Genomic DNA, 21,862 nt, shown 5'->3' on the forward strand with positions numbered 1-21,862 from the left:
ATCCGTGTTAACTATCATGTATCAATTTCCCCTGCTGTTCTTATTCATTCCTCTTAACAGCAAAGTAATCGGAGACGTTTCATTGATTGATTGGCATTTGTTTTTGCAATGTGTCCGAGTCGCAAATGCTTATTTGGTGTGACTTCTGAATTTAACTTATTGATCACATTAGCAAACAATATTTAAATGCCAAAATCAAAAACAACTTTAAAAAAAGTTGCCGAGGCGCTGTTTGATTCACTTTCTTTTCGGCGGTCGTTTTTAATTTGTAATCGATAATGAATCCTGTTCCACACAATTGTTCGGAAATAATACAGACTGCTTCATGTATTACATTTTTCAGCTAAAACATGTTTCAACGGGAAACGCTCATAATACAAATATAATAATATTTTTAAGTGGAACGTATGCCAGAACACGGGAGACTACATCCATCTCCCTCCCCATGCCCTATAAGCGTTCGGAGTATAAACTCAATGGGCGCGTGACGTGACGTGACGTCACTTTCAGGAGCGCGCAACGGGCCCGTCATGCGCGAGGGGGGCGTGGCCGGGGGCGTGTCGTTATTCCAGCTCGCGGAGCCCGGGGTGTGTGAGTGTTTGCCTTCCCATTGACAACCGCACGGCTGGGCGAAAGCGAATGAAAACGGACTGCGAACGCGAACAGAAAAAAATCTTAACATAAATCTCAAGCCATCTGAAGAAACGGCGAAAAGCGGGGGGAAGTATCGCGCGCCGGCACAGCACGTCCTGCGTGACACCGACAGCTAAAATCGGGCGAGAGAGGAGCGAGAGGGGGAACTCGCGCGCACATCTAGAACAGCTGAGAGAGTAGTAGAACGAACGGCGCGCGCCCGCTGGTCCACAGGTAGCTGGTTAGCCCGCTCAGCTAACACACCGAGTAGTAAAAACAACAACAACAACATTACGACACCAGAGTGCGGGACATGCGGATATCTCCGGTGCGGGACACGGACGAGCTTTTCTCATAGGTCTCCGCGGACGGACAGGGGGCAGCCATGTCCAGAAGGAAACAGAGCAAACCGAGGCAGATCAAACGTGAGTACAAACCTGGAAAGTTCACACCGACCGCCGGCGGCGCGAGCGCGGCGGTTACGGCGCGAACGGCGCGAGCGCGGCGCACATCTTTCTCACCGTCACGGGGGGGGATTAGAGTCGGCAACTTGTAGCAGCTGTACTAACAGTTAGTTAGTAACTAAGTAAGTAACGACTCGCGTTACCGGGGGAGAACAGAGCTTTCCACAGTTCCATGAAACGCACATTTACATTTAAATTAATTCACCCCGCTCGGTTCTCCTACCAACAACACTTTATTTACGCCGGACCCTTCCCCGGGAGAGAGAGAGTCGTGTGTTTTCGGAGCACGTGTCTCGTGTAAAATATTAAATGAATATTATCCGGCATTGTTCTGCGTCCACGGCACGTGACAGTTTGATAAGGTTCAGTTTCAGGGGACAAAATATGGAATGTATATAATAAAAGGGAGCAGTGTGCGGTGTAGTAGCGTACTAGCTGTGAAATCGACGGTCATGTCACGAGAAGAACGGTGCGGGCGCCCGAGTTTCAAAGCAGCGCGTTGAATTGTCACATTTTGTTGTCCGCGCTGCCTGAGACACGGAGTGAGTCGCTCCGCTTGCACACAAGTTATTAACATGTGCATATGCATGTCGTCTCTTGAAACGTGTCTCGGGTTGTTCTTCCTTTGTCGCTGTAAACGGAGCATTGTCCACATGCAGCAGAGCGTTGCCATGGTTTCCTGTTTAATTCTGTTTTGGAAACGCGCTGCTCTCTGAGAAAAAAGGGAGATGTGAGCGCAGATAAGCGGAGAGATCTGATCTCGCTGGAGATAAGGATTAAAATTGGATCTTTTTTTATTTGTTTTCTGTCTGTGGCCGGCTTTTCTCTTCTGTTTCTGGAGATGGGGCCTTGAGATGCCGCTCGGAGCCGATCGCACTCGCAGATAGCCGTGGAAATGGGACCCCCCCCCTCCAACCCCACACATCTGTCCCATTAAGTCTGCAGGGCTTGGTGTACAGCAGCTTGTCCCGAGCTTGGTCTCTGTGTTTGGCAGATCCTTCTTGCGCCCTTAAACACGTTAATGTTTATCTCAAGTCTCGATCCCACGTAGGATAACATTAAATATAATATTAAGTGCTCCTGTGTCAGTTAAAAGGAGCAGCAGAGCTGAAAAGTCGTTCCACTGTGGTACAGGCTCTGTTTCAGTTCTGCTTCCACAGGGAGATGTTTCGGCCTGATAAACACAGTAGCAATAACTTGGAGGCTGGGTTTGAAAGGGCTTTTCAAAAAGAAAAAGAAAATATTAATGTGAGTCAAAGGGAGAAAGCGACTCTGAGAGGAAAGCGAAGTCTCCTGATAAGGTAACATTAGCATACGCCGTTGTTTCGAGGTTTGTCTAAGCCCCTCCGAGGACTCCCACAGACAGCCGGCGAGCTCGAGTGCCGCGTTCCACCAAGAGGTTTGGATACATCTCATGTTTTCGACTTAAGTTACATTCTCAGAATCCCCCGATATGATTATGCAAAGAAGAAGTAATGAAATGTTTGCGGTAAGTGCCCAGACAAGTGTTTTAGTATTGCACTGTTCGTAGAGCGGATCTGCAGCGTTGTGGGTAACGGTGTGAATTCTTCCATGGTGCTGCGTGGAGATGGTGTGTTTTGTGTGATGCTCCACTCTTGGCGCCTACACTGTGAATTGATCAACACTTGCTCGTGTATGTCTGTCAGCCCCGTTGAGTTCAGAAAAAGTCAGAATGATGAGGGCGGCACTTGAGATGTTTTCCAGAACGTGTAAATGTGGAAGTTTTGCGCTTTATCACACAACCCATATATTCACTTGTTTTGGGTTTAGGGCCCTCTTCACTACATCTGTATTAGTGGTTGTAGACAGCGGTGTCTGATATTGCAGAGCTGCACACTGATCATTTTCCCTATTACTCCTAGGTGTCATCAGCTTCAGCTTTTTATCAGGTGCAGTAGCCCTCCTATTTCCTCAGTCCAGTCACTCGTCCCATGACTCTTTGCGTCTCCTCACTTATCTTTTTTCACAGGGCTTGAAGCTGACCCTTGCTCACTTAGTCACCGAGGAGCATTCTGATAATTGCTTGTTTCACCGTAGCCTACTGTGCGTGGTTCGGGTTCGTGCTGCCAGTTGACAGCTGTCAATGTTTTTGTGACAGACTATTTAAAAATACGCCCATGCGAGTGGCCGTTATGTTGGGCCGTTTCATATTTCACTTTTGATAACCACATCTCTCAGAAAGATCAATGGTCCCTTCCAAGTATAATAATTCTTTTCATATATACAGTGGGTCCTTCCTGCTCCTGGTTTTTAAGCTCTGGCAGTTGAGATGTGAGACAGGATAGGGCGGGTGGTGATCTCTCTGCGTGATAGCCAGTGCGAGACAGATTTGTGAGATAACAACGGAATGCTCATGTTAATTACACTCAGCTGGTGCATTTTCATCTTTTTTTTTTTTTTTTCCTTTTTTAAGTTTAATTTTTTTGTGTTGTTGTTTTAAGACTAGCCGGTTGTATCTTCTGATAAGTATGTAAAAAAGAAAAACAGATAAGGCTGAAGTAGGATGGCACAACTGATAGCAAGAATGGGGGGGACACACAAGTGATATAAAGATGTATAAAAGCGCCTTTCTTCAGGAGATCCCCTGAACCGATAAGCCACTCGGGCGATCCTGAAAGATAAGCAGGAGTTTCACCCCGGTGACGTGTGCGGCAGCAGGGCCAGTTGATAAGCGATGTCAATACGCAGATTAAGAGGTAAATGTCCAAGCCAATGTCACTTTGGTCAGGGATTTTGAAATGTCCATAAGAGAAGTTCTGGGGTGAGTTGTTTTTTTTATATTTATTTATTTATTTTATTTATTTATTTATTTCTTTTTAAATAAAACAAGACAGCAATGTTTTAAAATAAAATAAACATTATCAATTATCTGCAGATAATATTTAAGGACTAGCTGTTTGAGTGCTGAACTTTGTGTCTTTTGCCAGGTGGACAGTTAAACAGCGGGTTGGCGTTGTCCTGCTTGGAGTATTCCAGGGTGGGTTTGAAAACGGGGTAAACGCGGTCCCGTACTCGTACATGCAGGCACAGAGAGAGCACGCTAGCGCCTTGGTGGCTTCGCCTGCATGTTTTTCCTTCTTTGTTCTGCTTTTAGCTCGATGTGAACTTTTGATAAGCCGTCGGCCCGATCTCTGCACAGATAGAGATTGCCAACTTCGATATGAGTTCTTATCAGAGCTGAGCAGGCAGGAGTGAGACTCCACTGCAATAACAAAGCAGCGCAGAGGAACAGCGGCCCAGGCTCTGGCAATGAGTTCCACTCTTAATGTGATTAATGTTGTTGTATAATTACATGATAGGTGTGAATGTATTTTTTTCCTCCCTCTCTCTATTTTGCCTGTGTTTTCTCCTAACAACCATTGTAGCCAATTAATTTAATTAAAACTAATACCACATATTAGCCTGCTCAGTGCAGATTTCTTGGAAGATACTCCTGGGACTTTTTCCCCCTCGATGATTATCTCACGAGTGCTGTTTATTTTATCGTTGCGAGAAAACTGTTGCATACCCATGAATCAAAAAGAAAAAGAGAACCCGCTGTGGCAGCAGAATTATTGCGATGATTATGCTGTGAGATATTAGATGGCGTGCGATAAATGCTGCCTGTTTTTCTGTTGATAAAGAACCGTTCCTTCCTGTTCCTCCCATGTTCTCTGTACAGTGTTCTGTGCATTGGTTTGGTGGAGGGTGCCAGGTTAACACCATGCTGATGTTGTTAGCTTTCGGCGACACTGCTAGGCTTTCCACCTTGGAGCAAGCAAATGTCAGGTTCTGAAAGCTTTGCTTTTGTTTTTCTAACTTCATACATTTGTGTCACTAGACCTCTACTGGACTGATTGGGGTGAAGTGTCCTTTTCAAGGGAATCGAAGCCTTGTCCCTAGGCCATTAAATCTCTACACTCAAGAGAGTGCTTCTTGGATGACAGTGATGAGTCAGTTCCCTCATTGCTGAACTGCTGTTTAGAAAGTCATACATCCTGTAGGATCTTGATCTATTTCAAAACAGCTACTAGAGATGCAGTGGGTGAGTGTGAAACTTGATCAAGCAAGGCGGATATACTTAATCAAGTAGCTGAATAAGAATAACCACTGTGGTCCAACATGGTGTAGTATTGTTATTACTGTAATTGCTGTTATTTTGCTTTTACAATGCGAAGGAACCCATAATTTTGTGTACTTTTACACCTGGGGATTTTATTGATGCGTTCTGATTAATAACTCTGCACAAGGAAACTTCAGCAAGGGATGGACTGGCACCCTGTTCAGGGTGTGTACCCTTCCTCACCACCTATATTTTTTGGATAGGGTCTGGACCACCATGATCCTGCCCTGGCCAAGCATATTCTTAAAACAAATGAATGGATAAATACTTTAAAAGGGCTCAACTTCTGAGGTTTTGGTCATTTGCCCTATGGTCACAAACTCATGTCCTTGATTATTCTTTAACCTGCTGCCCTGGGTTGTTCTGAGTATAGCCTTTAGGTGCCTGATAAAACGTGGGTGTACATAAGTGTAGATTCCTTAATATAATTTTTTTTCTTAAGCATTTTCTGTAATTGTGAAAACTTCTGAAGAGAAGTATAGATGGGTGAGAAACTGGAGGCCATGTGGTGTTAGTGGATCTTGTGGGTTAGTTACAGTTGCACGATCAAAGGCCCTTGATCAACTGCTATGACAGCATTACCCTCTGTGGCGCATGTGCAGCTCCGTCGTTGCACGCTGTTTAAACATCTGTTTGAGGGCTGCAGCTGTGATCTGCTGTGCATTCGAACAGTTGTCTCCAAGCTGCTCCACATGACCAACTGACAGGGAAGGTGCACGCAGAAAACCATGCACGCATAGTGAAACGGCCTCTCTTTAATCTGTCTGAGTTGGGGCCAAGAGTTTAAATAAACCTACTTTGTCTCAGGTTCATCTTCACTCGGGATCGCTGCTCAGTTTCTTGGTTGTTACTCCCCCTTTAACTCAGTGTCATTGCATAGATTCTGGTGCACAGGCTACAGCGTTGTTAGCCAGTCTTTTTGTGTGTCAGTAGAAGATGTTCTGTAAACTTCCTTCTAGTCCTCTGATAAGAAGTCTTTTTCACCTTTATCAAAAAGACTGTACCGTGATGTTAAAAATTAGCACCACTTTTTGATGAGTGGTCTAGTGTGTCAGATCTGTACTGCTGAGAACTGTTTGTGATGGCTTGGTCCTCATGTCCCTCCCCTATGTAGAGCATGTTGTGGAAGGAGGATGCGTGACGGTCGGGAGGCTATAACCGTGGGGAAATGGTGCTCGTGCACAGGGCAAGGTGAAGGAGGTTGTGTTGCGGTGTGGGTAGCAGGCTGGGTGGCAGTTGGCCAGGACTGGGACACAGTGTAGCACTAATGCTATGACAAGGCCCCTGCTGCTGACGATAAGGGAGCTATTACTCCTACCGTTTTCAGCATTTTCTCCCAGGTGTAAATTTCTTGGGCAAACATCCTGGCTGACCTGATTTTACGACAGGCGGGCGGTGCCGAGCCACACAGACACACGCTGGCCAAGAAAGGAACTTGCCCCCGTTGCTGTGATACTGGACTTGCTTAGAAGGGTTTTCTTTTCTGTATTTTGACCATGTCTCATTCCACTATTTGTGGTAATTTAATATTGCACACTTTGTAATAGCTGCCTCTTTATAAAGAGTACAAAGTTATGGACAAAAGTCTGAATAACTGCCAAAGCAGAGGTTTGATGAGTAGTCGTCCCCCCCCGAGGAGTAGAATGAAAGGTAGTGTGTGCAGGACGGCGGCTGAGACAAAGGTAGAGAAAGAAGAGACGTGACGTTGTCTCCAGGGAGCGCATTGCCACGTCTGTGATCCGGGCCTCTGTAACTCTGAAATGAATCTGTTCTTTAACTAGAACCAGGGGTCCATCTTTCTTTCTGTTATGCGTCTCTGTGTTTGTCTTTCAAACCATTAGTCACTTTCTCTGTCCCTCCCTCCTCCTTTCCTTTCCCACTGTGAAATGTCCTGTGGACTGTACAGGGTGACTCATTAGGGATAGTGTTATGAGTGATTTCAGACCCTGGTTTGCTTTGTGCTTATGTAAACCATGCGAGTCTGTTTTTTGGCTGATAAGTAACCTGTCTGTCAGAGGCAGCTGGGAAGAGGCCAGGAGCTGGTGATGTCTCCAGAAAAGGGGTGGAACAATAGATGTCTAGTTCCACGTGACCTCGGGGTCTGTGTAATATTAATATCAGGTATCCCTCAGAGCTGAAATAGCTAGTATGTACTTTTGGTTCATTGAAACATGTGTTTCTGGTCTGTGAGCATTTTGGCACAGATTTAAGTGTTTCGCAGAGCTTGGTCAATGAGTGCCTTTTTCGTTCTGTAGAACAGGTCGTGACCCGCTGACCTGTCGCTCCCTTTGATCCACATCCGTTGACAAGGGAAGCTGTGCTGAAGTAGCCGGACTACTTTGTCATTAAGAATGGGGAAGTGTTCCTTAGACAGCTGCAAGCCATCAGAGCAATCCAAAATGAGGAACTGGTACAGCTGGAAAGGTATTTGGTGAATTTAAAGACTGGTCCACAAGGAAATGATGAAATGTGGATGCTGGCCGTCTGTCAGCTGGCTCTCTCTTTTTGGTTAATGCCACCCCCACATTAACAAACCCCAAGAATGTTTCTTGTGAAAAAGTCAGTTGTGGCACATCTACAGTAAGAAGTGTTCAGGAGAACAATTCATTTAATAAAATAATTGCGTCCTTATTTTATCTTATGCCTGTTTTCACTTATTTTATTCATTCTTTTGTATCTGTTCTGCAGTTTTGATGTTTATCTTATGCTTAGGCCATGGACCTAATGGCTGAAGAACTGAAACTGAGACCAGAGGCTGCTTTACATCTTAGGAAGGGAACTTCTAAAGCTACTTAACCTGAGGTTAAGAAAGGCACTTAGCTTTAATTGCTTTAGTCAATTGGTTAAGTGGACTAAACATGTAAAAAGGCCCGGTGGATAAGAACCCTTGTAAGCATACAAATGCTTACATTTACGTTAATCCCTGTTTGTTTGCATTCCATACTTTTAAAAGACAAGTTCAGTGGATAAGATTATTGGAAGAGTTAAGTTCATTACAGTTCTTTGCTTTCATTCCCTCAATACCGTATGCATAAAAAAAGTGTTGTAATAAAGCCAAAAGTGGAGACATGCTTTTTTTTTTTTTTTTTTTTTTTTTTTTAAAGAATCTGCAATTACCAAATTTTTGTCCATCAGAAGAATCCAACATGTAGTTGGCAGCCTGAATCTACACCTGATTTGGCAGTCAAAGTTGTCCACGAACCAAATGCCTTGCGCATGGTGCAAATTCTGTGCCCTCCTGCATGAGCTTGCTGGTTTGGGCATCACAAAGTGCTCCAGCTAGACAGAATTTTGTCTTATAGGAATTTTGATGTTTCAAACTGCTGCCTGTGGAATTTTTATATTAGTTTGCAGCAATCTCAAATATTTCCTTTTAATCCTTTTCCACTTCGGCTTCCCCCGACCTGCTCCGCTATCTCTGAGCTCTGTGAGCTCTTTGTCCATAAACAATAACCTTCTGACTGTTCGGATCTCTCGCCATCCTCCATCTCGTCCTGCTCTCCATCTCTCCCTCTCTGCCGCTCTCCTCTTTCACTCCCTCTTTCTTTGATCCCAGCACCCTGCTCCCCCACCCCACGCTTCTCTGTCTCCAGCCAGACCTCTAGCCTCCGCGCACCAGGTCCTAGCCGTATGATAATGTGGAAAGTTGAACTGGCCCCATTACAGCTCGGCTGATGGGAGCGCCGATAAGCCCGTTGATAATGGGTGGAGATAGCGCTGACACAGCGGTCCAATAGCGAGCCCTCTCTCCCCATTATCATTCCTGCCCACCGATGGGCTCCCCGCGCACTATCGGCTCTCCATTTCCACTCCTCCACCAGATAAGAATGGAAATACTGACTTCATAGCTGACTGATTAAAGTGTCTGCCTTTCTTGATAATACACAGATAAATTATGTTTTTTTCTCTCTCTCTCTCTCTCTAGAAAGGGAGGGCAGCGACAGAGTGTACAAAAACCTCTCCTGTGTTAATTCTTCTCTTTGTTGGTCTGTATGAGGGAGAAGGAGAATGAGAGGTGGAAGGGGACGTTTGAAATGAGCTTGTAATGAGCGAGGAGCGACGTGGAGTGCGACGAGGTCGATGGGAATCGTGGGACGGCGAAGTGGGCCCCGTCGTTTGTCGGGAGGGAACATTGCTGTGAAACTTGCTCGTGGCCGTGCATTCTCATTCGCTTGCCTACATGTGCACAAACAAACGTGCACAGCTGTGCTCCTCACGTGGTGTTGCTCCCGCACAGTAGCTCAACTCACCTGCGGTCCAGTCCGTCACTGGAAAAAAGTGTACTAGTGTAGCCAAACTGTTGATGTCCAAGTGCAGAATATGCTGGTACGTTGTCACAATAGCCCACACTTATTCTAATGTAAAATTATGATATATATTTTTATTCTGTGTTTTTAACAGATTGAGATGCTTAACTAAGTTGTTATGTAAAAAACATGTACTCTTTGCCTTTTGATTTTCACAGTGGACCTGATGTGCAGGACCTGCTTAAACTGCTGGTAAAGGAGTTTCGATTAAAGTAGCTGTAGTTTCAGTCATAGAAAGCTTTTCCCCTTGTGGTCTAAATGCTCACATTTCTTCTTTCACACTGCTGTCTTTTTCTGTTCAGTGCCCTTCATGCTGGCAAGTGGGGGGCACCAAGGGGCCAGAAATATTTGAATGCCACGCCCCTTCCAATCTCCGACTGACTCAACACCAACCAGGAGGAGAGATTCCTCCCCTGCAAAGTTGGATAACTATCAAGTGGGAGTGAGGATCTCCCCTGGAGATGCTCCGAAATGCTTGCCCACATTTCCTCCAGCAGACGGAGCAATAGGAGCCTTTTTTTTTCTGGAATTTGTGGTATTGAGCCACTCCAGGAACGACATGGTGAACTCGAGCACACTGTGCATTTCTGAGGATCTCCTCATGAAGATCACATCAGACAGTGTATTAAAGACCCTGTGCTGATATTTGCTCCTTCTACAGGCCCTGTATAGGAAAGTTCTGTCTGTCTACAGGTTTTATAGGCTCCTTTCTCCTTACACCCTGTGCATTAATGCATCTGCAGTTTTCTGTATTGGATAAATGATTGACCTCAGAAGTTTTTTCTTTATCCATTCTTTGATACAGGACTTTGTGCTTATTTCCGCCAGAGTTCCTCCACTCCCCCAGGTTGAGATATACTCCTGCTTCCCCAAAGTCTCCAGCAACCCTTCACAAAGCTGTCAGAGTGCTGAATTATTCACATTAACAGGCTGCTAAAAGGCGTGCATAAGGTTAATTTGATACCAAACCCAGGATTTTGTTTTAAGGGCAGTCGTCCCATTCAGCTGGTCGGCTAAGAACGGGGAGTGGAAGAAGAAAAAAACGGAACTGTGATTAAAAGCCCAGATAAGAGAGTGACTGTGTTGTGTAGGAGTTGATATCAATGTTATCTATCTGTCTTTTTCATTCTCCTAGCCCTTCTGTTGTTTTTTACCCTTATCTTGCACCACCAAAATGCCAGGAACAAAAAAGAAAGAAAGAAATTACCGCACGGATTATTCATGGGCTGCTGATAAAATGTTCATACGAAATTAAAATGAATATAGATATTTTTTTCCTCCCGCGATTGTTTTTATTTAAGCATGAGTGAGGTGTGTGCAGGCTCTGTCAGTTTTCTGTCCACCACACTCACCCCCCCCCCCCCCCCCCCCCCACTCTGTCAGCATTGGGAGAAAAGTGATTGAACCCTGTTTAACCCTTTGTCCTCCCCCTGCTCTCCATACGCACGCCTCCCGTAACTGCCTCTGTCTCTGTAATGAGCTGCGAGCTGGCTCGTTCAGATAAGCGCAGCCTCAATCTGACACCAATAAAGAAGCAGAAGCTATATGGACCCACCTCGGTTGCTGTCGACAGCGATGGGCAGCTTGTGTTGCTAAGATTTGGAGTTGTCAGAGAGGCGCTCTGCAGCCCTGGGACAAAGGAGCAGTGCTCTTTACCCTCTCAGGAGAGAGTGGGATGCACTCATAGGCTTTACCTCTTTGCACAGCCAAACAGGACATATTTGAAAGATGGGTAGGAGCTCTGGTATCAAATGTAGGTTGTGGTCAGAGGTTTTGTCTCGTGTTGTTTAATTTATTTATTTTTAAAAGTTTCCATTGTGTTTACTGTCTTTAGCGGTTTTAATATTTTTTTTGGACAGAAGTGCTTACAAGCATCGCTTTATTTGTAGGTCTCTTTCCATTCTACTTGTTATTTTTATAGCTTCCCTGTGGACTATAATCTCTGTGTGTTACAGTATTGGGAGAGCAGGTGCCATAGTGGTTGAAATTCCCACCTTTGGATGTAAAGGACTCAGGTTTGAATCACAGCTTTTGCTGTAGTACCCTTGATCAGTGTTCTTATCCTGAGTTGCGCCACTAAAATTTCCCAGCTGTATAGATGCATAAATAATTTTAAATATCTTAATACTATTGTGAGCTGCTTTGGAGAAAAGCATCAGCTGAATGAATACATGTAAAAATCTGATTTCTAATTCCACAGGGCAGCAGCATTTCTCTTACTCTGTTACTCATATTCTCTCTCTCACTCTCTCAGCCTTGTGATGCATGCTGTTGCTGCAGACTGAGACCTTTGTAAGGTACTCGGGCCTTGTGTTTCGCACTTGACCCCATTCCTGCTCCAGGTCATCCGGCCTGCCAGTGGCTCGTGTTTCACGCTCTTTTGTGCCTTCACTGGGAGTGCTTGTTGGAGAAGCAAACTGGTGTGACCGCATGCCCCTGTGTCGCTCTTGGGTGTTTCTGGGGGCTGGGAATCAGAGTGGAGGTACGTTCAATACCCTCATCTGGCCCTCCTCACTACTGTAAAGCCAGGTGGATGTCAGTGGAGAGCTGGGGGTGTGTGTGCTCAGTGTGTGGGTCTCCTGTAATTTACCACCTCCCCCCATCTTCTTTCCACTGATGACATACTTGAGCCTTCAGGACTAGAAGTGTTTCTCCCTCAGTCAGGGTCCCGTCTCTGTCGGGTTGCTGTCTTCTCGTCCTTTCTCTTTCTCTCTTTAGAGTTGAACTTTATTGGCATGGCCACATGTGGGTCTGTGGTGCCTTTGCTGTTCCTTTTTTCCCCTCTGGAAAAACTCTTGGTCCATCACTTTTTTGCAGGCTGTCGTCTTAAACTCGGGTCACTTCTGCACAAAATGATATTAATCCTCTTCCCCCACCCCTTGTCTCTCTCTTTCTCTCTTTTCACTTGCTCATTTGGATTGCTTGTCCTTTCCTCTTTGTATTACCTCCTTGCTCCCATTCCTCCCCCTCCCCCCTTCTGCAGCGAGTCTTGTCTAAGTATTAGTATTAGCAGCAGTGTCCCCTGAAGTAAAACAATCTGCTGTAATCTATCAGTGTGTTATCTGGCCTATCGGAGCACTGAGAATGGCCCGGTCGGACTGTGGCGCCGTACTCTGGAGCTGATAAAGTTTCAGAGTTCAGTGATGATGAATGTTAAGAAACTACACCCTTGTTAGATAGGATGTGGACTTGGCAGTGGGGGGCAGCCCTGTCTGAAGCCCAGCGTCAACACCAGCCGCCAGGTCAGGTCCCTTTTCTTTCCTGCTTTCTTTTTTTTTTTTTCTTCCCCCCCCTCTCAAAAAGGCACTTGTACCCCTCACTTCCTCGCTTGTTAAAAAAAAATCTATTTCTCTTTTTGCCCTTCCTTTCCTTGCTGCCTTGCTCTCACTGTCTTTTAACACAATATTTTCCTTTGACCCCCTCAGACAAGTGGGGTGCCGTCACCTCGTGCTCCATTAATGCCAGTTCACTGCCCGGTTCCTCTATGGCTTCCATCCTTCCATCTACCAGCAAGAGAAAATGGTTCTGTCTTCCATCTATCTTTACAGGCCATAGTTAGTGGTTGCGCCATCCATGAGCCACTGCTCTGAGCCTCCAAATGTTAGTGATGACAGTGCATTCGATAAGAAAGCTGATCTTCGCATTGCACAGTTTTTATTGACAGGACAGGTCATTATTTCCTTAATAGATATTCCACCCAAACTCTACGTTCACATTTGTGCGTCTTTTAGTGTACGGATATATGGTGAAAATAAATTTGATTAAATTTAAATATTTGATGAAACCGCTGTTCGTTTTCAGTAGATATTAATTTGTGTGAGAGAGACGGGGAGACGTAATCTTTCGCATTTCCATTTTATGACAAGGCGCACATTTTAAAAGCACTCAAGTTCCCCCCCCCCCCCCCCTTCTCCTTCTTTCCCCTTAAAGTGGTGAGGAAATTACTCAGGACTATTGTGATGGTAACAAAGTTCATGAGCGTATAAAAGATATTAATGTGATGCGAAGCCCCGGTCGCTTTCTTCACATTGTGCGCAGTGTTTAATGGAATCAGATAGAGGCTGCCTTGGCTAAGGGGGACCAAGGGCTACTCGGTGCGCTCATCAAGGGACCGCTGCTCGGGGAGAATAATTTGTCAATAATGTGGCGTGTCAGCCCTGTTAGACATTTGATAATGCTGAAAGTTCTCGGGGCCGGCTGTGGATATCTAAATGAAAGGCCCAGACAGCGTGTGGCAGCAGATCCGGGCCCCCGATAGTCCTATTAAGTGCTTCAGAAGTATTTTAGCTGAATTCACACAAAGCAAAAATAGATAAATAAATAATGAAAAAGAAAGTGGGACGTCGACTGCCAGTTTTGGAGTGATAGACTGAAAAAAATCATTTGGAAGGGGGAAAGATAAAAGATTAGGCCCCTATTTGCCGTCCTTGTATTGCCTCCTCAGCTCATCGTAGTGCTTAATTTGCTTACAGCAGCAATAGCGTGGACTTACTCAGTGTCCTCATGCTTCTCCCTTAGCTCTGTGAGTGTGTGAGCCCTGCTCGTGTACGCGCTGCCCACCCTATCCTCTGTGGGTGCATTCTGGAAAAAAAAAAAAAAAAAAAGAGACGGGGCTTAAAGGCTGCTGAGAGAGTGAAGGAATCCCACTGAATTAAATCCTTACTGTGAGAATGTGGTGTGAGTATAGAAGGTATTGTACTCGGTTGAAACAATTATGGAAATACAATTTCCGAACGTGCTGCTCGGGTGTGTCGCTAGCAATAAAAAGATTTGGTGAAAAACAGAAATTAATATTGGTACTGCAAGATTTACTGCATTTAAGTTTCAGCTGCTTGTTAAATAAAGATCATTTAAATAATAAACATCAAGCAAACACACACACACACACACACACACATTTTCAGAACCGCTTGTCCCATACGGGGTCACGGGGAACCGGAGCCTAACCCGGCAACTCAGGGCGTAAGGCTGGAGGGGGAAGGGACACACCCAGGACAGGACGCCAGTCCGTCGCAAGGCACCCCAAGCGGGACTCGAACCCCACACCCACCGGAGAGCAGGACTGTGGTCCAACCCACTGCGCCACCGCACCCCCCATCAAGCAAACACTACATAAAATTTGTTTAATTGGTGTTGCTTTCTTTGTGGTTACTTTAAGACATGTAATGGGCTTATTGAGACTCATTTTAATCTGTTATGCTGTATCTGGCCAGCATTAAATGAGTGCTTGTATAACTGCATGCTTGAAAGCATTTCGAGAAAATTTTAAAAGGTGCATCAAATTAGTCCTTTAGCTTTTTTTTTAAAAAAAATTTTTAAATTTTTTTTTTAAACACACTGTTGTTCAAAAAACCTTTGCATTCATAGCCTCGGGTAAAAGTACAGAATTAGTAGGGTGCTCAACACAACCCAGAAGTGCTGTAGCAAGCAAGTCTCAAAGCACCTCAAAATAAGATATTCAAAACATGTAAACCGGAGAGCCATACTGTATGCATACCTTTAGAATTTATAGGTGCTCAGTGCTACTCAGTTACTTTCTAACCTAATTTCAGGCTCATCTATAATGGTACTGCTCTGTCCTAATTATAAAGCAGATTTAGGTCACTTCAGTTGTTACTTATCAGTGTCAGGGCAAAAGGAGTGCAGTATACCCTCACATGTGCAGGTGTGTTAAAGCTGGACAGGTTTATTAGTGCTTTGCGTTGCATGCATCAATATGTGATGACCATATTTTGCTGCAAGTTTCTTTCACTCATGTCTTTGGGGGCTACGCTGGGAAGTAGTCCCACCCGTGTCACAGGCTGCGTGGGAGCAGAAACCAAAGTAATGTCTTTTCGGGAAACCGAGGTTATTCCCTTCTGAGAAGCACAGAAAGTTGCTTTCCATCATCAACCTCTGCGGCTATTTTAGTGCCTTTTGGCCTCAAAATTACATGCACTGCACAAGAGATGAAGTACGGTTAGGGTTAAGGGTGTACACAATATTAGAATGCTAATACCGCACGGAGAGGAGAGGATGTGGCAATTCCAACTTCGGTGACGGTGGTACTCGGCAAGAACAAGGGGTAATTTTTTTTTTTCTTGTGCTTATCCGTGACTCATAAATAGGAAGTGAGGAGTAATGCCGTGATGAATAGAGATCTCCTAGTTTAGGGAAGGTTCCTGTATCTATCAGTGCTCTTGATTTGGCTGATATACACTGTTGTGATTGGATCATGTTTGCCCTCATGCTGTCCAAACCCCGGAGTGACCTTTTAGCTGGCGAGACCCGCTTTGCATGCAAGCCAGTTCTTTCCTTCGCACGCAAATGAGAACGTGGAGAGGCCCGGTGGTGTAGGCCATGGAGTCCTGGCTCTTGCAGGGCACAGGGATGCCAGCTGGGTGTGTCAAGTGCCAGGGATACACCCAGCTGTGATCTAGGGTTTCCCTCATACCGGGAAACGTTGGACAGGTGAGATATATTCCAACTGTCCTCATCTGCCTTGCCTTGTTTCGGGACACGTTTTGTTTGCGGTGTAAGTCTTTGCAAAGATGGGTACCATACACAGGTCATCATACGCTGAATTTCACTTTGCCTTCTTTGTCTCCATATGTGTGCTTGTTTATCACTTTTGCTTGTCCTGCGCTAGACTACTGCTGGAAGAACTTAAAAAAAAAATTACAAAACCTTCACTTTTCTGTACTTGCGTAATACTAACTGCAAGTTTTTAATTTGCACTTCTGATTTTTCTACTGTATAAAGACTCAAATCCAAACTGTAAGCCGCAGCTGTAAGGCAAACACAGTAGTAGAGTTGTTTAGAATTTACGTTATTGTCAAATTCTCTTCAAGTTATCCAAAACACAGGATCCATACCGAAGGAGACGGCAGAATTTTACATGTATTAATCAAAATGACACGTTTGTGTGAGGACTGGGTATGATAAAGAGTTGGTGGGGGGGGGGATGGGGGTGGGTTTATGCTAATTTTCTCTTTTCTTTGAGTGCCTCTCAAAAAAATGAGACATCTATCACTTTCATCATTCTGCTTTTTTCATTGTTCATGGCAAAGCCAAGCCTTCCCAATTCACACGACTCTGTGACACCAGCAACCCACCCCACTGCCAACCCCCCCCAACACCAGACACCATTATTAATCATCTCTATCGGCTCCTCACATCTCCCTGCTGTTTGCTGTTTAATCACTAAAATAATATCAGGGGGAGAAGGCCTCGTTGCCATGGAGACCAAATGGAAAAGGTCAGGGTGAGTTTATCTTATCAGTGATAGAGAATGGTTACTAATTACAGATAGGTACTACCAGCCTTCAGTCCATTGGGCCCTGCCTTAAACACTATCAGCAATCCACACCGGCCTGATATTAAAATTATCTGCCGCCAGCTGCTCAGAAAAGTCTCACCCTGGCACAGACCAGACCAGAACAGACCAGACCGGCCCGGACCCGGGTCTATGTGGGAGGGACCGAACTCTCCCGTACATGGCAAGTCTGGCTTTGTTAGTGACACGGTGACCAGGAGTCAAGCCACCATTATCTGTCCTGCTTGTTAGTTCTTGGGGACTGTAGTTGAATGAGCGCGTGTGCTGGCGAGCATAACGTGGGGTGCGGCGGGTTGGTGTGCAGCTGGATGGTTGCGATGTGTGTGCATATGCATTTCTGCCAGGCCGTTCGTGCTCCAATGCGCGTATGACTTTAAGCGCAACTGTGCCTGTACATTTGTGCTGTTGCATCTGTCCGTGCGTATGAGCAAGTGAATCAGTGTGTGTGTGTTTGTGTGTAAATGGGACTGCATGAAGCAGGGAAGGATGCTGTTTGTCTGCGCATGGTTTTTTTTTTTTTTTTTTTTTTTCCCCTCTGCACTTTTCCACTTCTCATCGCTGACATTTGTTTGTACTCTCCAATCGCTCCCCTCATCTTGAAAGAACACATTTTTCCCATCAGAAATCCCACCATGACTTATTTTATTTTATTTATTTATTTGCATTCGAGGGGCGGTGACACTTCCTTTCGTAAGTGGCTGAGATGCGCCGTTTGCAAGCTCATCTCTCGGAGCAACGTTTCTGTGCCTCTCTCCCTCGAGATCGATGCTATCTGTGCAGTGGGGGCCACAGCCATGCCCCAGCTCTTATAAATACCCCCTTTCTTCAGCGCTGCCAGCCATGCAGGAGGTGATATTCAACAAGCCTGGTATCTCTGCTACATCCCCTCTACATGCTCTACAGAGCTATCACCATAGCACTTGGAGGATCTCCTTTTATCTGTCGTTTTTGTGCCACATGACACAGGCAGCAGATAACGTTTGCATTGCAATCCGCCCCTCACCCGTCTTCTACCCTCTTTGAACCCTTTCACCCCTTTCTCATACCTTCCTAGACACACGGGTTACTGTCCATAGGCACCCATGACCTGCTTATGCTGTGGTATTTGAACCCTGAGTGTGTTAGGTCTCCTGACACCTTTCCACTGGGTTTCATTCAAGCAGAGCAGGGGCTAAAGGCTCAAACATTTTTCTTTACTTTTGTCAGTGAGTGACTTATGACTTGATTATTTATTTATTCATTTAGCTGATATTTTCCTCCAAAAGAGGTTAGGGATTAAATTGCATGCAGTCATTGGCTTATTTATACTGCAGGGTATATTTTTTCAGGAGCACTTCAGGGTAAGTGCCTTGGTCAGACCTACTACAGGAGGAGGTGGGATTCGAACCTGGGTCCATCAGGTGCCTGCCAGTAAGTGTAATCACTAAGCTACCTGTTGCCATTGTTGTTTTAAGCCTTAGGAGGCAGAGAGAGAAATCAGTTGAAATATACAGTAGCTGAGATTGCAGTGACAATGAATGACAAAAAGCAGAAACTAAAGCTATTGACACACGTGATCTTAGTCACGGTATTAAAGTATGCTCAACTTTAAATGCACCAGGTTAATGTACGCACTCGCCTTAGAAGGATAGTGACATTTTGACTGAACTGGCAAAGACATGGTTTGACTCCAGGGTCAACATTGGATGCTGAGTAACTGAATTAACCCCGTTAAGTCAGTCACGCTGCGATACGGCTTTTTGCTGCAGGCTGGTAGCTACCTGTACAGTCAGACTTTTATGCTCTTTTAGAATACACAATTAAGTCATAACAATTATGGGAAAGCCATAAAGAACTGCAGCTTTCACATAGGTTTGGCATAATGTGCTGCATGAAGACGCGAAAAACACGCAAGTATGTCACAGGCCATAATGATGCACAGATAACAGTTGGTAGATCCTTCCACATGAGCCACAGCTGAGCAGTAAGCGAGGAAGTATATAAGTGGTTCCATTTTGGAAGGTGGGCACTGACAAGGACAGCTGCTATAAACACAAGGAAGGTATTTCTTTGGCACCATGTTATAGAAGGATGAAATGTGCTATTGACCAAGGAGTTCGAAAGCAGCCAGGCGGCTCTGACCTTTAATACACTCTGAATCACGCCACTGTATCTAAGCAGACAAAACATGACCCTCGTGCTGAGCTAAGACGATGGGTTCTGCGCTGCTTTCTCACTGTGGACTCCGTAGGCTTCCTCTCTATCATTGTGATTGGAATCTGCACTGTTTCTTTCTACTCAGGGATGTATTTAGTCTCCTGCGCTGATAGGAGGTATCTGTTTCTATGCTTGCCGGCCTGATGAGGATGAAGATGAGGAGGAGGTGCGTCAGCCCTTGACGGCGGGACTCTGCTTCAGGGCCAGCACACCTTGAGACTACACGATGAAGGTCGGGGCTCTTGGGAGGAAGACAGAGGAGTAGAGGAGAAGCTCACGATTGCTATTACTGTTCAAAGCTTGGTGGGGATGGTGGGAAGGGGTAACTCGCAACCACTCCTCATTGCTCAGGTTCGGCTTAAGAAAGAGCACAAGGAGCGAGAGTCCTTGACATCAAACTATTTACCATCTGTGTTCTGTGCAGACCACAGAAGATCTATTCTTCTAACTGACGTATATGTTTAACTACTTCATGTCTCATTCATGTTGTTTGCAGCTCGTGCATCCTTAATTGATTTGGAAAAAAAAAAACTTTGATTCTTTCAACCATATATAAATTGATTTTTTTTTTTTTTTTTTCCCCTCCTGTTGTTTATGATACAAAAAATGACATCTTTTGTGGATTTTAAAAAAAAAAAAAAAAAAAGCACTGAATCTCTTTAGGCCTTAAAACGAATGTTTTGATTGCTGCTTTCTGTAAGGAGGCTTTTTACAGATTCTTGTTAGCTTTGCTTTGTTGTCATTTCTGAGTTTAAAATTTTTTTTCTTTAAGAAAATTGGACAATTTAATATGTATTCTTGGCAGACAAAATTTCTCTCTGAAAGCTATCTGCCATGATGGCTTTGTGTGTTTGGTCATCTTATCTCCTGAGGGTGTGAAGGTATGTTGACCAGTGGTACAAATCCTGGTGGATTTTTTTTTTTTATAAAGTTTTGGTGGACAGTAGGACAAACATACTGTTCTTTTCATTCATTTATTATGATTCTGTTCAACATCCACTGCTCTATTCTGAGGTTAACAAAAAATTAATGGTTTGCAAAAACTGAGAAAAATAGTGTGATGGCATTTTATGCCAGATTCCAGTTCTATGTGTGATGCAGGCCTATCGGCACAGGCATGTCTCCAGATTCGTTGAACACAAGCTGGTGCGTGAAAGGGCACCCCGAGCTCCAGAGACCGCTGTGTGACCCTTATGACGCCCACCGTATGAACCCCATGTGACTGTCAGTGCTGTCTGGGATGCTCTCTGAGATGCCCAAATGCTATCTGTTATTAATACCTATTTTGCCTGCCCAGCTTTCCACTGAACACAGTAACGGACAAAGTACTGCTTTCTTTTAACCGAACAGTAAATGTGTCGGTAGCTGAGTCAAGAGTTGCAGTGTAGTTCTCTAGTTTGTACCCAGTTCTTGTGTAACATACAATACAGCTCAACTCCACATATTTACACAAATCAGTGTTGTCTTTTTTGATTTTCATTTTGCATAGTCATCCAAGGACAACAATTGTTCTGTTGTCAGCATGCACTAAGAGATCAATATCCAAGAACTGTTGTTTGTGTGTTTTTTGTTTCTTTTCTGGGAAGGTCAGTGATAGGGTTCTGTGTCCTACCCCCTACGGATTGCTCTGCTTCCATTGTGTGTGTGTGTGTGTGTGTGTGTGTGTGTGTGTGTGTGTGTGTGTGTGTGAGTGATATATGTATGTCTAGTATATGTGAACACACTTGCACCCTGTGTGTGTGTGTGTGTGTGTGAGCAGGGTGCTCTCAGGCCCACTCGATGGCCTTGCTGCTTACAGGGGGAGAGATAGGGAGGAATGGAGTCAGTAGTTGATTCCATTCGCCCTCCCCACCCCGCCCTCCCTCCTGTGGATCTCGGAACGGTGGGAAAGTTCAAATCTGCTGCTATTTTCTATCTTTTATCAGGCCGCTTATCGGCTGGCTCTTGTCTGCATGCCTGGCTTGGATAGTCCAGGGTCTCAGCCTCTGCTGCCTGGCAACTTAGCTCTCCTTGTTTCCCCCCCATTACTGTCATTGCACCTCCCTGCTCCCAACCCTGGGTGTGCCAAGAAGAGGGAGCGAGCAGACTGTTTTCACTTCTCTTACTGCCATGCCACTGGAGAGCAACTGGGGAAGCTCAAAAGACTGTATAGCTTGCTCAGAATCCAACATGGTACACACTTCTAATAGAACAAAGACATGCATGTGTGTGCACACTTCCTGTATTCCTTGATATTTTCAGTGTAGTGTCGGGGGCTCCATCCCTGCTTAAAGGGGAAGTGGGGGGGTGGGACTTTGAGGTGGCCTTGAGGAAAGCGCCTATCTGTTGTGAACCAGGCATTTGATCTGGTGCTAGAGAGCAGTGACAAAGGCCAAAGATTCAGGGACAGCAGAATAAAATTCCATAAAGATGACACAGTTTAGCGTTAGTCCTAAGGGAGTAAAGTGCAGCGAAACTTACAGGATCTCCCCCGTGAGATTTCGGTCTTGGTTTCATGGCCTGTATTGAGGAAGGGGAAGGGAAAGGACTCTGTATGAGTAGAGGACCTACTTGAGCATAAAATCTCACACCTGTCTGACAGCTGCTTCCTTAAGATGATCTACTTGTTGAAGCAGTAGCTCTCCATCCACTGCCACCTGTTTCCATCACTGCGACTTTTATTCCTTTAGCATAACGGTGTACAGTAGGAGTGTAGTACTAAACTACACCCAATGTAGTCTAGTACTAAGCTGACCCTGAAGGCTTTCAAGTTTAAAAAGGCACAATTTCAGAACCTTGCTGGAGTTTGCTCTGAAGGAATAAAAAATAAGTCGCTGGCCCCTTC

The 21,862-nt window shown here is 45.0% G+C and overlaps 1 protein-coding gene across 2 annotated transcripts in view; it reads left to right on the forward strand.

The window, feature by feature from the left end:
* The first annotated feature begins 580 nt into the window (after positions 1-580).
* Positions 581-21,862, forward strand: part of zfpm1 (zinc finger protein, FOG family member 1) — a 67,534-nt gene continuing 46,252 nt past the window's right edge. For both annotated transcript variants that reach the window (XM_029253607.1, XM_029253609.1), the window contains exon 1: positions 581-1,058. In XM_029253607.1, coding sequence (XP_029109440.1) covers positions 1,019-1,058 — 40 coding nt within the window. In that variant the 5' untranslated portion in view covers positions 581-1,018. The remainder of the gene's footprint in view (positions 1,059-21,862) is intronic.

Source organism: Scleropages formosus, chromosome 7 (assembly GCF_900964775.1).
Source record: "Scleropages formosus chromosome 7, fSclFor1.1, whole genome shotgun sequence".
In the NCBI taxonomy this organism is placed as follows: domain Eukaryota; kingdom Metazoa; phylum Chordata; class Actinopteri; order Osteoglossiformes; family Osteoglossidae; genus Scleropages; species Scleropages formosus.